Source organism: Abramis brama (assembly GCF_963993115.1).
Source record: "Abramis brama genome assembly, chromosome: 23".
Taxonomy (NCBI): Eukaryota; Metazoa; Chordata; class Actinopteri; order Cypriniformes; family Leuciscidae; genus Abramis; species Abramis brama.
The window spans coordinates 12,257,684-12,275,449 of NC_139985.1; the positions used below are offsets into that span (position 1 = coordinate 12,257,684).

The 17,766-nt window shown below is 36.8% G+C and overlaps 1 protein-coding gene across 3 annotated transcripts in view; it reads left to right on the top strand.

Annotated features, from left to right (window-relative positions):
- Positions 1–5,590: 5,590 nt before the first annotated feature.
- Positions 5,591–17,766, top strand: part of plekhg5a (pleckstrin homology domain containing, family G (with RhoGef domain) member 5a) — a gene marked incomplete at its 3' end in the record, with an annotated part of 37,981 nt that continues 25,805 nt past the window's right edge. For 2 of the 3 annotated variants that reach the window (XM_084100903.1, XM_084100904.1), the window contains exons 1-2: positions 9,410–9,545; positions 13,647–13,726. In XM_084100903.1, coding sequence (XP_083957029.1) covers positions 9,425–9,545; positions 13,647–13,726 — 201 coding nt within the window. In that variant the 5' untranslated portion in view covers positions 9,410–9,424. Of the gene's footprint in view, positions 6,221–9,409; positions 9,546–13,646; positions 13,727–17,766 lie in introns of those variants that run through there. The other variant, XM_084100905.1, reaches the window with a different exon arrangement.

Sequence of the window (17,766 nt, forward strand, 5' to 3'; positions counted from 1 at the left end):
GCGCCCAGGGTAGCTTCAGTTTCGGCTGAAAGATTACCCCCCTGGTATTTTCACAGCGATTTTGGAGCAATCGCATAAGATCCCACCTTCCCTTCAGAGCGTCTCCAAAGCCACGCCTCCTTCAAAGCACATTCAAAGCATTTTCAAAGGCTCATAAAAATGTGTTTTGGCTTGATACACAGTCTAATGGCCTAACGAAATCCATAACTCTAACGAAATCCAAATTTTAAACATATTTTACTGAAGCAATTGGGCCTTAGCCTTACACTTCCTATTTGAGCCAATGCAGATGAATGAGCAAAGTAGAGGACTAGCCTGATTGTAAAGCCTAACGTGATTGGTTGTTGCGAGAACGTGATACGATTGGTCAGCTCAATGTGGCCGTTATCTGATAGGCTGAGTAAACGGTGGGTGGAGTCCACTTATTTGTGGATTTGTCTGGACGTCAACGCTAGAAGTGTTTCAAAATCGATTTGCGATTTACAAATGCACAGAAAGCGGTTCACAAATAAATGCCAGGCAGAGTTGTGTTTGTGATATAAAACACATTTGTAAATTTCTATATATTTTTTTTTTGCAAATCTCATTTTATTTATTTCTGAGTTTTATACATTTTTGTTAAAACTCTTTGCATTTATTTGTGAATCTTAATCTATTTATTTGTGAATTTGAATTTTTTTTTGTGAATCTCTTTACATTTGTTTGTGAATCTCAATCTATTTATTTGGAATAATGCAACAATTCTAAGCCCATACATGAAGGCGTACAGCAGGGAGCAAACAAAAGCGTCACAAGAGACAGCGTTAAACTACCTCATGTCTCAAAGCACATAACATTACAATAATAATGAACATAAACAACTTGCAATGCACTGACCTGTACCTGAAAGCTGCAGATTTATTGCAGCTTTGATAATGTTGCTTTTGAAACGCATAAATTCGAGTCACAAACCGCTCCGATTTAAGCTAACATTAAAACTATTTTTGTTTGATTATTAACACACTTTAAGTACTTAATTTATCTCTTACAAAAAATTAACCTCTGATAACTTTCTGAAGAAAAAATGTTGAAATATTGTAGAAATGTTGCATATTAAACTATATTATTTTTACATCTAGAGCAGCAAACTAAGCATAGGCAAGCTTAATAAATGAAGTAATAAAGCTGAATAAAAAGTGTAACAATAGTCACAGAGGAAATGCATCTGTCATACAAACTTTGACAAAAGTGCCAGAAGTAGACTGGCTCTGACAGGTAAGGAAGTGCAAACAAAACACTCAGGACATTTATACATAAACAACGACAGGTCTGTTCTCAGACCATTGCTGAGTCCCAATTCGCATACTATCCGTCCTAAATAGTATGCGAAACTAGAATTAGTACATCCCAAATCGTAGTATGTTGAAATGAGTATTCCCAAGATACCCGGATGGTCTACTATTTCCGGTTAGAATTCGAAGTGCAGATCAATGCACACTCTAACGGCTAATATTGCCCACAACCCATTGCGTGCGGGAGGGAGGAGCTTTGTGGTGATGGTGGTGATGATGTAAACATGACAGTCGGATGCAGCAGCGGAGATGCGCCCTCAGTTTTTAAGTGTAAGAATTCAAATGTTTAACCCTAATTAAAGCTATATTTAACCACACTGACTTATTTGTAATACTGTGGCTGTACAAATGTTAACTTTATCAGTCCAACTAAAAGACACATGGTTACTACACTTTTACTATAGTAAAAGCATGGTTCATTTTCATCGGGGTATTTTTGAGTATTATACATAATGATGAAATTAAGTTTAAAATATGTTAAACAATAGTTATACTATAAACTTTAAATATTTTAACTCAGAAAATAAGTAGCTTTCGTTACACACATTGCACACGATTGCACATGAACGTCAGAACCAGCCGCCTCACAAACGACCTGCGTTTGGTTAATCTACGACGACGCCCTGCTTCACTCCTCAGTTTGGTAGAACACATTGTAAATGTATTGTGGAAAAAACGATAAAAAGATGGGAATAGTAAATAAAATTATATTGGATATGAATGAATGAAATGTAAAATGTTGTTAACAGTCGCGGTGTGCGTAACTAGGCAACCACGTTCAAGTTCACGTTGCATGACGTCATCGAAGTAAGTCCCAGAACGTGCATACTCTTTTGCTACACACTCAAAAGTATGTACTTTTTCCTCACAAAAAAAGTACATACTTTTAGGTCGTAGTATAAGTAGGTGAATTGGGACTCAGCACATCTCTGTAGCCTACATTCAGGGACATCTTTCACCTGAAGACGGGAAAAAAAACTCTGTTGACCTTACCTTCAGCTGTCAACAGGTGAAAAGGCCATGTGGGGTTTGCCAACATTTTCCGCACAGAAATTTTTTGACATGAATCGATATTCAGTAATATTAACTACTAATTTAAAGAGGCTACATGCGATTTTCTGAAATTTAAACTCGCGACTGACACCTGTGGCCCAAAAAAATATGTTTACAGAGGTAAGAACAGTCAAATACATGATATACTGTTTGAGAAACTAAGTTTGTTTAAGTTAGCGGTGGTGGCAGAGTGATCTGAAACGTTTAACATGAACGCGCTTGACGTCACATCCGCAGACAGCGCGCGAAAAATCCGACCCGACAGAAAATAGGAAAAATAGGATACAGGCTTATAGGTGCACCCACTGTGAGCTGACAAGGTGTCAGTATGCTCATCAGGAGATGTTTGAGTCATAAATGGTCAAATAAAAAGGCTATTGTTACGTTTATTTTGGGGAAAAAGTTGCATATAGCCTCTTTAAGTATTAAGAAATGATATTACTACTTTGAGGTTCACTCTTATTTGGGGAATTGAGGTTAATATGATTTTTTCCCCCACTGTTACAATTGCCCCCAACATGGCATTGTTTTATTTAAAAAATTAGTATCAATATTCAATTCAATTATCATTCTTTCTTATAATTTCATTATAAAAGTTTATCTCAATGTAAATATTTACTATTACTTTTGGAACATATGTATGTTTTCATTTCAAAAAGATAGCAGATAGATGTGTTATAGTCTGAAGAAAAATAGAACTAAATTTGGTCCCAGTCCACTGACACAATAGCCTAAATGTATTCATTACTTTTCCAAACTAATGAATTAATCCGCCGAGCTGCTAATCAGCTTAAGAAAAGCCTGTAGAGACAGTTAGCCATGAGTCTGAGCAGACACGTATGCTCAGCTCACAAAAGCCAGTGATAATTTTCAATAGACTGCATACAGTATGTGAGGATAATAATGATGAGTATATCATTTAGACCATTATTAATGTATTGATTTATTACTCTGTATGAGGGTAGTGAGACCATATGCATGTTTTTTTTGGCAGACAGGACAGCCGGTGTATATTTTTGTGCACATTTGATCAAAGATGAGGTAATCTCTTTTAATCTGTTTTATAGACCATGGTCAGGTGTGGGATAAGAAACAACAAACAACAGATTTACCCTTCCCTAAAATGTCAGACCTGGTTTATAAAAGCATAGTTGTTGTCAACCTGAATGGATTAGGGATTTGTCACGCCTGATAAGAGTGATCTTACACGTTGATGAGATCTGGTCCAAAACAACCCAGGTATAGATCATCCAGGTCTACCATTTAGCTCACCAGCTCAGGGCACCAATCCTGCTCAACTCAGCAGTTGGGAACATCATGTCCACATTCCAGACACATGATTCACTAGCAAGGACAAATAAGTCTCAAATGTGATGGATAGCACCGTGAGATTTTTGCACAACAGTGACAGAATAAGATCGTTTCTCCAGACGCGCTGTGTCAGGAACAGCTATATAGAACCCAAATAGTAGTGATGGTGAGTATTAGCTCAGAAGATTGAGGCAGAATTGTCTGTTTTGCAGAAGAGAGTAAGTGTGGTTTATGCACAAGGTGTTTAATGTAGGGGAGGCAGGGGGAGAGAGAGCTTCAGATGGTTAATACTCCACATATGGACAGCTTGGCAAGCCATGAACAGGTTTGCTTGTACTGAAAAGAGATGAAAAGGCATGGGGGTAGGTTGGCAAGAGAGTGCCACATTATTTTAAAGTCACCATGAAATCAAAATGGACTATTCTTGTTTTTTTTTCTCTCTTCTCTTCTCTTCTCTTCTCTTCTCTTCTCTTCTCTTCTCTTCTCTTCTCTTCTCTTCTCTTCTCTTCTCTTCTCTTCTCTTCTCTTCTTTTCTCTGACGCTGTGTTTACAGTATAAGAGCACCATACATTTTTTTCTTGTTCGAGAAGCTCGCTTGTAGATACGTCACAATAGGGAAGAATTGACTATTGCAACTTCCATTTTTTGGCAACTCTAACTCAGCAAAGTCACTTTTGGAATATGATGATGATATATTGATGATGAGAATTGAAAACATATTTAACAGCTAATTATGATGTATGTAAACAAATGCATAAGGACGTAAGTGTTTTTAGCTATTTTCAGCCTGACGCTGTTATCATTTTCACGTCCTGTGCCATGTTGTTTAAATAGCAAATGCATTTGTGCCCATTTGTTCACCAATGGGCGTGATGGCCTGAAAACAAGGTGTGTTCAGGCGCATTGTTGGCGCGTTTTTATTTTGAGCCAACTCAATGGCGCAATATTTTTTTTGTTATTTAAAGGGCGCATTAGTAATATGAGCCAATAGCCGGGTGCACAATGCGCGTACACTCTGCTTATTAAACACACAGGGACGCACAGCAGCACACAAACATGCCAAATATTAAAAATAAAAGGATTACAATGTAAAAGATTATTATTATGTACATAAAGATATGGTGGAATCCGGCTTGTCCCGTAGATGGTCTGCTTGCGCTTAAACCTTGCGCACGTGCAGATCCGTTTCCTCTCTGGAGAAGCGTTCAGTCTTTCCGCTTGCAAATTCCGCCATTGTAAATAGCAATCCGCCATGGCGCGAGCGCAACAGCGTTTTCCCCGTCGTTAAGTTAGAAAAAGTAGATTCGGACACACCCTAAGTGTACTTGCGCCGTGGACTTTAGACCATTCGCTTAGAATAGTTAAAATAGGGCCCAATTGGTTTAACTGGTTATTTCTGTTTTTTCGATTGATAAAGTACGTTCACGAGCTGTTTAATTCATAAAATTTAATACAAATAAAAATGAACAAAAACAAAATGTATTATTTAAACTAAATCTATCAAATGATCACATGATGGGAAACCCTAAAATGTTCTATGAAGCACCTGACAGAACCTTTTAAGGTTCTATAAAGAACCATATCTACTAAGAATGTATAAATGGAAAATTAAAAATAGCCACACTCAAACATGACTGTTCATTAAAAAGAAAAAACAGTCTGTTTTAAAAATAAATAAATAAATAATAAATAAAAACAGTACAGTTTGAGAAAGTCCATGTGTCAATACAGAAATGAACGGCAGTAAATTGAGTAGTCTAGGTGCCAATTGATGGACAGCAGAATACATGTAGCATTTTGCCGTTAAATATCCGGTCTGAAAGGTAAAATGAAATGTCAGATTGCTGAAAGAGAAGATGGGGAAGGGAGGTTAGGGAAACGCCTGCGTGTAAAGTAGGTAAGACACAATGAAGTTGGAGGTAGTAACAATAGGAAACGGAGGAGACAACAGTGCTTTTATGGAATAACATGTCTGCTTTTTTTAACATGACACAAAGCTGTGCGTGCAAAAAAAAAAAAAAAGATTTCATGTTGACTTTGAAAGTGGATATGACATGTTCTTACAACGCAATTCAATAAGTTTCAGTAAACCTTGAGGCCAGAAAGGAGACAAAAACTTAGTGCGTCAACGGCACAGTCAACAGGTCATTTTGTGTCTCTTCAGCACACGGAAGGTGAAGCGCTTTGGACGTTACTAAAGCATACAGATAAGAGATAAGATATTTTAAAGAAACGTAATAGCTTGCAGTATACTATGGAACCACCATTATTCGCTGTATATCATATATAGATGTCAGTAATATCAAACTTAGTTGAAGTGACTGTTGTTGGAGGATTGCCAACAGCGCGTCAGAGCTCATGTCTGCTCTACTGCTGACACTTAGCAGCGGATGGTCGGATGTCTCATCTCTGAGAACAGCAGATGAATACGTCGGATTTGGGAATTAACCCACATGGTTAACAGCACATAATGCATCGATACGGTTCGCCACCCAAGAGCTGGCTTGGACTTCGTTTGCTACTTGGTAAGTGGCATTTTGTCTTATGTGTTACCGGCTGCAATAATGTGAGGTGTACCTGTATTTTGGGCATATTTGTGGAAATGATGAAAACTAGTGCTAAAACAGCGTGCTGACGTGATAAGTTTTGAGGATGTCTTAAAGGGATCGTTCATACGGAATTCTGTCGTCAAATGAATGATAACTGAGGATGTCAAGCTTCAAAATCACCAAGAACGTATCATAAAACTATTCGTCATGTGCACCATGTAAGCCCGATGAGATTTGATATATTCATCGTGCGTATGTGGTTTTTGTATTTTCACAATGAGTTATTAGACATACACTATTTTCACAAGTTTGGGAATAAGCATTCCTCCTTTATTTTAACTTGGGTATTAACCAGGTAAGGGTGGTAACTTAGACTAGTTTTCTCTTAGGCTGCAGGTGTGATATCTGAGTAATTTCTGTACATTCTGACTCTAGACTAGTCAGCCACTATTGACTAACTGATTCTGTACTGTGTTTTTGATTCCTGAAAATAGACTGAACTTGGTTTTATTCGTAATAATATATGTCTGTCTGTATAGAATTATGTCCTTTTTGGCTATTTAAATCCAGATTTTCTGCCACTCTTGTTTATGGCTTTTTTCATTCCTCACAATTAGATTAGGTTAAATTGTGTTTACGTAGTGACAGGTAGGCAGACGGCTCTGTGGTTTACCTCTCCAAAGGCTTATCATGAGGAAATGTCTGTGATTTAATCTGTATACAGCCAACAGCTCCTTTTTAACAGCTGCAAGGGTAGATTGCATTTAAGTTGATTTTTTTCCAGATAAAAGTTATACCAGCTGATTTTACATGAAGTGGTTCCAATTCATAGATATTGACTATTATAATTAGAGGGCCAGTATTTATATTATTACATTGTAAATGTACAATTAATTTCCTTCCTGTGTTTTTTTCTATAGATTTCCTTTCAGTTGTTTACATGAAATGTCTTATGTCCATTTAAACAAATGTATTTACATTCCCTTATAACAACCCTTGCTAGCCAAAGGAACTCACATAGTGTGCGACTAATTCATTTTTTTTCCAGCAAGATTGACCACAAGATCATTAATTTTTATATTCTTTTCGGCAATATAAATAGTTCAAAATCCTTATAAAAAATAGTTTGACAGTGGAAACAAAGTGACTCTGCCAACCAAAGGAAATACCTTTTATGTTCTGTCTGTGAGGTCCAGGGCCATAGTTATTAAATTCAAACTTCAAACTAACAAATGGGGCTTTTATGAAGCTCACAGATTATCAGTGAAGCAATTGAGTAGAATTTCTTAAAATAATGTCAAATATAGTCTAAGTATTTGAATTTATGATGAAGAATACCAGAAACAGAGACCTGTTTACCTGATTTTGAATAGGAGCCGTTGCATGGAACTGTCTAGGCTATTTGGGAACTGTCACTTGGCTGACTAATTTGCCATCTAGCCTCCAAACCAAGCCCATTACTGGTTTTAGGTAGTTCGCCACATGCATGCATGACTGTCCTAATGCTAGTGTTTTAAACAAAGATAAACATTGTCAGGAGAATCACAGATCAGGGGATTAGCCTAGTTATTATAATTGACTGTAGCTGTCACACCACAGTGTTCTTTCATGTGTGGCCAACATTCTGGTGGTAACATATGTTTTACACGCTGAGTATTATGAGCTGAAGATAGCATGATGACCATCCAAATGCAATGCTGCAGACAAGATTTGGGTGTGGTATGTGATGATCATTAGCATTTAAACAAATTAATATTACTTGTATATTACATTACAATCTAACATTTTTAAAAACTATAAATTATATATATTTTTATTTATTTAACAAGTTAGTGTTAAATAATAGACACTCGTGAATAGACACTCATACTGACTTCTAGACTGTTTTATTTATTTGTATCTGATTAAATGCAATTGAACAATGTATTTCTAAAGACATGTTTTGTAGTCATGCTTTCGTCTGCCACATTGTAATATCTTGAATTATCTTCATTTGGTTGCTTTTATCAGTGAGCTTATATGTGATTAACCTGATTAATTAATGATTACTCAATTATCGATTAACAGTCCTAGTCTTTATTTAAAGTATTTTATGTACTCAGAAATGTGAGTGAGCACAACAGTGCACCAGATGAGCTATTTGAATAGTCAAACAACAACTACAGAGCAACGTACAGCAGAAACAAGAATGCTATGATGTCTCGACAATAAAGTTCGATCGTAATTATTTAATGTAAAAACAGCCTGATGAAACAGGCTGTACTTATAAAAGACATTGTCGTACACTAGCTCGCAGAGAGAAATGTCTAGATGAAGATGCAAAGAGCTTTGTTGTTTGTACATGTCCCAGCGAATGATTAAGCTGACAGAGTATGAGACTGCGGCGTATTGGCTTGACTGCCACTGGAAGCCTGGTCATTAAAACTAACCCCTGCACGTCACACTGCTCCAAATCACTACCATATGGTTGGAAATGTTGGATCCCAACAGCTAAGACTCTCCCATGCTACTCTCTAATTTGTCAGAGCAAAATTAGAAATTGTGGGGGTTCTGGAGGGCACTCGCCAACTCTTGCAGCTATTCTTTTTATCTTTATCTTAACCCTTTCTCATTTTCAACTTTCTAAACCTGTTTTTGAGAGGTTATTGTCCTCCATTACTTGCTCTATATCATTGCCTCTGGCTTGAGAGTCTGTAAACTATGATTTCTGCTTCATTGCTCTATATGATACTTTAACTTTGAGATGCATGGAGCTTGTGGGCTACAAGTAGGTGGACATCTCAAAAGGCAGCTTTGTATCTCTTGCCATTCTGAAAAGTCACAGGTCCAAGTCTCCCTCACATCCCAGCATGCACTTCACATGTGGATGAATGCACCGCTTGTCTGGCGTGCTGTGTGGGTCAAGCCCCCCTCTTTTTCCCCCTTCACATACTGGCTCACAAAGTCCAAAGCACCCTGCCTGGAAACTTTAGAGAAATCCAGTATTCTGAGAACTTTTCTCCACAAGAGAAGCCACTTAAGTTTTAGTACATTCTCTAATTTGGGGAAACATGATGAGAAGTACTCATCTAAAGACTGATGTTTGGTTCAAGGAGTGAAGAACTTCATCTCAATCTTCTCCGTGTTAACAAGTGAGATGTGGCGTTAGATTTATCGGTTGTGCTTGGATTGTGAGGCACGATGTTCTATTGGCGACGACATGGGTCTTATGAACTGGAAACTCTGCCATGTACACAGAGTGAGTTGGGAGTGGAGAAGTACACCTGGACCTCCCTCATGGACATTACCCAGAAGTCTTGTGGTAAGAGATTTTAATTGACACCATTGAATGGTGTGAGACAGTTTGGTTGAATCATTATTTATTTTTTTACCTTAAAGGTAAATTGCAAAATTGTGTTTTAAAAGTTTTTTGTTTGTAATTTTGAAGAAATTATATAAAATTGAAGATGGATAGGCTCTGTGTTATGCCAAATTTCTTATGCCATGTTTCTTCTTACAACTAAGTACGTTTTTCATTGAATGACTGGTACAAGATTGCAATTTTTTTCTCAGAGGGCCTATAGTTCACCCAAAAATTGAAAATGTTGACATCATTTACTCACCCTCATGTCATTCCCAAACATGCATGACTTTCTTGCTCGATGGTGTTTTAAGCCCCCAATGGCTCCTTAGAGGCAGCTAACCCTACCCTCAACCTTAAACCTACCCATCCCCTCGCTGCCTGGAACGCGCCGTTGGGGGCTTAAAACACCAAGTGCTGACTTTCTTTCTTCTGTGGATTTTTTTTTTTTTTTTTTACAAATTAAGATATTTTGCAAAATAATAAACGAGGATGAAGACCATGGACTATCAAGCTTTGAAATGAACAAAAATCTTAAATGCATCATAAAAGTAGTCCAAACAACGCATGCACAATTTTCCAAATCTTCCTAAATATAATAGTTTTATGTGAGGGATACATACAGGCTTTGCAAGACAAGACATTAAATAAATAATGTTCGTTTTATTCAATTGTATTGTGTGTGTGTGTGTGTGGTCCTGGTAAACCCTACGTTATGGGGATAAAAATGTCCCCACAAAGATGGCAATATCCAAAATCCCATTGAGTAAAGCAGTGAATAAATCATACTAAGAGTTTTTTTTTTAATGTAAAAATGCAGAAAGGTTTCTGTGATGGGTAGCTTTAGGGTTAGAGGATATAATATACAGTTTGTACATAATAAAAATCATTATGGAATGTCCCCATAAAACATGAAAACCCAACGCGCGTGTGTGTGTAAATCTATGCCTTTACACTTAGGTCTTGTCCAACAAAATGGCTTCTTACTTATTTGAAACCTTTGTTTTGTCTTTGTGTGAAGAACCACATGTTTGGTTTCCACTAAGTAGTCAGGTTTAAGAGACTACTGTGACAGCAAAGTGTAGGGGGAGAGTGAGTTTTAGTTTGTCCATACTTACTATCCTTACCATTTAATCTGTGTGCTAATGCCCCTATTAGGACCCACTTTGAATGACCTTTGCCTCTGGAAATATTTTGACTAATCACTCACTCTATCCCTCTTTGTCCATACAGTCAAGCAAATGTTTTTTTTTTTCTGTTTACTTAAATCTTTAGATTTATTTTAAAGCTTGTGATTTTTTTTTACTTTTTTTTTTTTTTAGCAGTTGTTCAATGAGTGTCTCATTTCTGTTCCTTTTAAGTCGGTCCAAAAAGTTTCCCAAAGACATTGCCCATCTGCCTATGGTTACATAAGCAGGTTGTGCCTCTCCAAACTCACGGCGTCGGTTGAGCTAATTTTGCAATGTCAGGTTCTGTCTAATCTCATTTAAGTCTAAAACGCAAGAGGATTAATCAGCTAGGAATAAAGAATCAATGACAACTCCGCTTCCAGACCTTCAGCTGGTAATACTTTGACTTTCTCAGACTTTCCAAAACATATACTGGCATCCATGGCATCAGCTTGGTATTCCTCCAATGGAGGCAAAAGAAAACAAGTATAATATAAAATATTTCCGCTCTAACACTTGAGACAGTAGATATGCGCTCCTTAGGAACTTCAGCAAACAACTGGGTAAACAGAGGGGCATGAAAAACAGTTCCTGGCATTCTGCACATTCCTAACATAGAGGATTTTTAGGAGGTGCCCTCTACCTCTCTGACTAAAGAAGGAGAAATGGAATATTCTTCATCGAGAGATGGAGGTGACGTGAGATGGAATGTGTTGAGGATAATATCTAGAGTTTGGCTTGGACTGGTGGTGATGTGGTGATGTTCTACTTCCAGGATGTTGGAAAAGACACAGATGCCTTGATGAAGTAGGAACTGTGTACCTTTTAAATACCATGGTATATGAAAATATCAAACATTTACAACCATTGTATGGGCATTCCAAGTTCTGTCATTATATATATCTTTTTTTTGACCATTTATTGATTTATGCTAAAATGCCATTTATGCATAGATTTTATTGTTTTACACTTATCCCACACCGAGTCTTTCATTCTTTAACTACTGTATGAAAATTTTAAACTATGATAATCTAAATAAAGAGCAAAATAATCAAAAACAATTTCAATATTAAGTGTGTGAGTATAATAAAAAAAAAAAAACTCAAATTATGACTCTCTCAGTTGTGGCGTAATTTCCATCCAAAAAAACCAAAACAAATGTAGCTTTGTTAATAGAAAATTAAATGAACTAGTTTGGGTGTTTTTTCAAAACAAGTTAAGAATTCTTTTTTTTCCTTCTTTTCTTTTTTTTCCTCTTTTTCTCTCCCCCCCCCCCCCCAAGTTAATAAACACCCTTGTATCAATATATCATCACTGTAGCATTGTATACTTACTATTTTGTAAGAAATCCACCTATATGAATGTTTCTCAGTAATACGTAACGTTGCCTCTATTTCTTGTCTATGCTGTTGATTATGTTGTTGTCTGTAATCATCAATGGCTTCTTTTCAGCCAGTTTTGAAGTGGCAGCATTGCTAGAAAGGAGAATGAGGGGTGGAATCAATGAAAAATCATGCACTTTTTCACATTAAACGGGTTTCTAGGTAAGTGGAATACCACTGCCCTCACTGAAAGGAAAATCAGCCAGTCTGCCAGCAAACTTGTAATGTCTGGAAATCTTAGATTTCCGCCAACCTTTTTCGCTCGGTCTGTTTTTCTCTATTTTCCTCTTTCTTTTCCTTTTTGTGTTATTGTCAGTTCTTCAGTTTTCAGTTAATCCCTTCCTCAAGGTTTAATATTTATTGTAATTTTAATCATCTCTCCTGGTACCAGTTGTTAGTCTTTATGGACTTTATGGACGGCATGGCTGAAGGAAAGGATGCCATGGCTAACTCGAGGTATGCATGTTGTAAAGTGATACATGCAATTTTATTTGATCAGCATATCATGCAATTAAGTAGTTCACTGTATCACTACTAGCTCTTGTTTGTAGTTCTCAGTTTTTTCAATCGCTCTCTCTCCTACATATCCCCCCAGCTGCCTCATCTATTGCTGTGCTGTATTGCTGTTATGTCTTTTGGCTTATGCCCAAGGACATATCCCCCACAGGCTCACTGTGTTCAGAAGAGTCCCTCCATGTTACGAAATGTCTCAATCATATTTATCTCCTTCATTAATCTCCTCTATATTACTCCTGGATACTTGATACTTCCATAAAGTTTGTTTGCTGCCATACTGTTTTCCCTGTTATTTCTAATGGGGTTTTAAAATGCTTTAGTTGGTTAGCTTTGTCCAGATTGACAAAATGCAATTTTTTGTCACGATTCGAGCGTTTAGAAACACAATTTATGAGACAGTTGTTGTCAGATTTCATTGAGGATTTCAAATGTGAAATTTAATCGTAAGCTTGGTGAACAGTTTTGGAGAATTTGATGTTTCCCCATTCAAAGCTGCACTTTCAAAGAGCCTTTTCAAAGATGGCCGCCGAGTGAAATTACTTGTCTTAAAGGGACTTTGGTAATATTACCACAGACCTTATTTTACTTATAAATCCAAAATCAGCATTTAAAGAATCCATAGGAAATTCCCAAGGGAATCTATAGCAATTAGCCTTCATGTGCGATAACATTTATCATATTTCATCAATTCCAGTCGTTTAAATAGGGATCCACACAAACGAGAATGTCGCATGAGGGCAAAAGATTTCCTCACACAGATTTTGCAACGGGTTCAGGTTGGTCTCACAGATTAGCCATGTAGACCAAAAGAAAGCTGCTTGTTCTGAAAGCTGTGCTTTATACATTGCTGCTACACTATTGACAAAGGACAATGAACCTTTTTTGTTTGTGAAATTTGACCGCACCTTTCCAGTTTGACCTACAAATTGACCTCACTTATAATTCCCTCCCACATACAGTTGACCTTTAACCTCTGTGTTTGTGTGTTGTTTCAGGTGAGAAACCTGCACAAGAGGAGAAAACCGGTATCTTGTGTCAGCATCCCATCTGTCCTGAACGGCAGCTTGCTTCCAAGGTAAGACATCATAATGTGTCACACGGTATAGGAAAGCCCTACAGGGGTGACTCAAACTAGTAAATCTTCACCACTTAGTGTTTTCATGAACTTACGGACAAAAAATCTCAAGTAAGCCTATTGCATTTATCGCATGGAATATTCAAGGACAATAATCATTTGTCATAATTTGCGCTTAGGGACCTGACAGGAAAAACAAAAGTTTTGTTTGTCTTTGTGCTGTTGAAAGTTCAGTGGCGAGAGGACGGATGTGACGTTATAGGCCGCATTTCAGCAGCCTTCTCCTGGGAGTCTGGGGATGCGGGTATGGAAAAGTGAGATTACTGCTCGCTCGTTTTCGTTTATGAGGCTGTTCGCACATAAACACACTTAAACAAAACACATTATGTCTCTCCCTTCCTGTCTTTCCTCTCTCCCTTTATACGCTGTCTCTGTTCCTATGTCTCTCTCTTTTTGTCCGTTAAAATGTAATACATCTAGTCTGGTGACACTTTTTTGATTGCTTTTTATTGTCATAGGTTCATTGCCAAACTGGTTTAGCTAAAGAGTCAGTGTCCCTCCTTCTTTTAAACATCAGTCACTCACATTTTTTCCTCACTGGCAAACCCGGTGCCTATTCATTACCCACACTTTCCACTAAAGGTTCCTTTACCTTTAATATTGTCAATTACAATGCTGCCGCAGTAATGTTCTGATGTATTGGTCTTCAGGATTAATATAAACATATATATATATATATATATATATATATATATATATATATAATTTTTTTTTTTTTTTTTAATCAGTGCTTCTCATATATATATATATATATATATATATATATATATATATATATAATATATTATTATTATTATTATTTTTATTTATTTAATTTTTTTTCTTTTTTAAATTTTGTTAGCCACAATGTGGGGGAAAATTCCCTCATATCCTCTTAAAAACGACTACTTTAAATACATATTGGTCTAATACCCACCCTAAACATCACATAAAAACAACTGAAGTGTGATTGCTGGCTTACATGCAAGTCAGATAGTTATAGTTCACATTTGAATGGACAATTATTGGTCAAAATAATGCAGATAATCAAACCTGGCTTGCGAGACTAACAGTCTTTTGTCTAGTATGACCAAGGATGCAGACTATCTTGTTGAGCAGGTACAGATGAGAGTACTGACAGTTTTTTGTTTGCAAGAATAATTCCCGGTACCAGTCTTCTTCAAACTGTGGATACAGATAAACCCTTCATAAAGGAAACCGATAAAGTTTGTTTACACGGAGCATGTCTGATTCATTATAGGACATCACAGTGATGTTTGCTTGTTTTTTTTGGTGTCCCACATTTCCTGTCTGCACAACTCTGCCAGTGTCCTCTGAACTTTAGTGAGCTTTTGAAAAGAGTCTCTGGGTAAACACTTCTGTTTCTAGTCTTCTCTGATCGAAGCCAGACTTAACTTAATGTACCCAATGTTTTTATCTGAACCAGGAACACACTTATGTCATTACCCTTAAAATATGGAAAGATGAGAGGAACTCTTGTTTATTTGAAAAGAACGAAGGAGAGTTTTCAAGTGTGCGTATGTGCGTGTTTATGTTTTGAGGTCTTTGTGGCTCATCTCTTGTGGGCTACAAGTTTCATGTAGGTTTGTTCTTCCTGTCTCCTGCAAGGGGTCAAGAGGTGAAAATACACAAAGATGATGACGATAGTTTGCTGTTGACGTTTAACTGCTCATCCTGCTAGCTGACATTTAAAGGTGAAGTGTTTATTTTATCAGTGTTCAGAAACTGTTATCTCAGAGACAACTATAAGTAAGCAATTCATAGATTATTTCCCCTGAAAACAAGTGTAAATACTGTGGCTCTGTGGCGTTTTCAAACCATCATTCTGTTGTTTGACTTTGAGCATCCCGACCAGCAACAATGACTCAACCAATGGCATGAGTTTGGGGGAGGGGCTATGTGTTTTTCTGACCAATGGTAGCTAGTAGCAAGAAATTACACAATTTAGCTTCAGTCACCATGAAATCAAAATTGACAATTCATATATTTTTATGGAATATTGCAGTATTTATTATTATAAATGATTTGTACGTGCACATCTTTTTTTTTATTTTATTCATGTGCCATCATAATCTTTAAACAAAGTAACTTCCCCTTTGCAACAACATCTCTTCATAGTCCCGCCCTACATTTATTCTTGTTCGAGAAGCTGTTCCACTCCGATATGTCACAATAGGGAAGAAAAGAATATCGCAACTTCCGTTTCATGCCGACTTTGAGTATGGCTCTTTTCTTGTGTGCAAACATACAATGTCACAAAACTAGGTCCATTACAGATTAATTCAACACATTGTTAACAAAGAACAGGATCTGTAATATTTTAACATTTTTAAAATTAAAATATTTTAATTTTTAAGTTTGTGTATGTATATGCCTATTTGCTTGGATAATTTATGTGTGTGTGTGCATTTTCATGCTTGTGTGCATGTGTAAATGTGTGTGTGAAAGTTGCGAAATAGGCTGACCGTCCTCTTCCCTTACACAAACATAGACTAAACAGTGACTACACTATAATAAACACAGACATTAGCAGCTGACTGTAATTTGTGTTGTAAAAGATGAATGTGCTGCTAACCAAGACACTACTAAGCTGGAGCCAGGATAGAGTATTATGGGTTAGCAGATTGGATAATGGTGTCTTTCAAACACTTTCTTCATGAAAATACCAGAATGCTGCCCTGTCACAAGGTTGCCAATGTCTTGGCTTCAAAGGCTTGATTTCAGTAAGAAAAGTAGGTTAATTGCTTTTCAGTCTTCAATAATATATTTAATCTGTTGGGTTGAGGTTAACCTGGCATCCCGTCGCGATGGATTTTCCTCACAATGTAATTTTAGAGACATCAAGAAGCTCACAACCATGAAAAGAGCTTATTAAAAGAATCGTTCAACCAAAAATTGTCATAATTTATTCATATAGTTCCAAACCGGTATGACTTTATTTCTTCTGAGGAACATGATATTTTGATAAATGTCAGTGTTTTTGTCCATACAGTGAAAGTCAATGTTGTTTGGACCCCAGTGCACTTCATAATACCTTCTTTTGTGCTACTTTTCCTTTAAAAATTGTACGTTCTCAAACTTCACAGTCGTTAAAATGATTGAAAGTATCATTTCAGCTTCTGCAGCAGATCTGTGCTGTTTCTCCTCTGTCACTGCTTTATGTCTCTCTCAGCTGAGTGTGAGAACAGACTGAACTCACACCTGTAACACAATGTTTCAAGGACAAAATAATTGAAAAGTGGAGTAAATCAGTGTTCGTGGAATGCTTTAGATTGTGAAGCCTCACTAACACTTTCGACCACCAGATGGAGCAATAATACTCACTTTGTGCTTGGAAACCCACATGGTCATAGACAAAATAATTTAAATGCAGATTTTAACTTTAATTTAACAAAGTTTCATTAAATTGAATTACAACTATTTTAATAACTGCAAAAATTATTAATATAGCTACTAATATTTGTGCAGGAAATCGAACTATATTTTATATTTAATCTTTATCTTTCTTTATTTTCTTGTGCTGGATGTAAGTTTTTGACTGTACTAAAGCCTACAAATACCATAATATGTTTGCAGATATTTAGGAAACATGCTGAGTTCGCATACTCGTTTCTCTGAAAAACAATGCTATAGCCAGTTATTTTACTTTGAAATGTGCGTTCCGTGTCGGAATGTCTGTTTTTGTTTTGGTCTGTGCGATACCGCACGTTGCCAATTTACCCCAATAGTATTTCGCCACTACAGGTTGCCAGTTGGCGGAAAACACAGCATATTGCAGCCATGGAAGCAAATGAACAAACTGGGTCAGAGATCGCAGATTCGACCCGACCTAAAAAGCCTCCGCACCCATCTAAAAATCTCTATGAACGGAAGCATATATAAAAAGCGGTATCAACTCATCATAAATCAATAAATCAACTCATCAATTTACAACTTACGTAAAGCCCTATTCGCACTGGATTAGTATTATCTGGGGACCT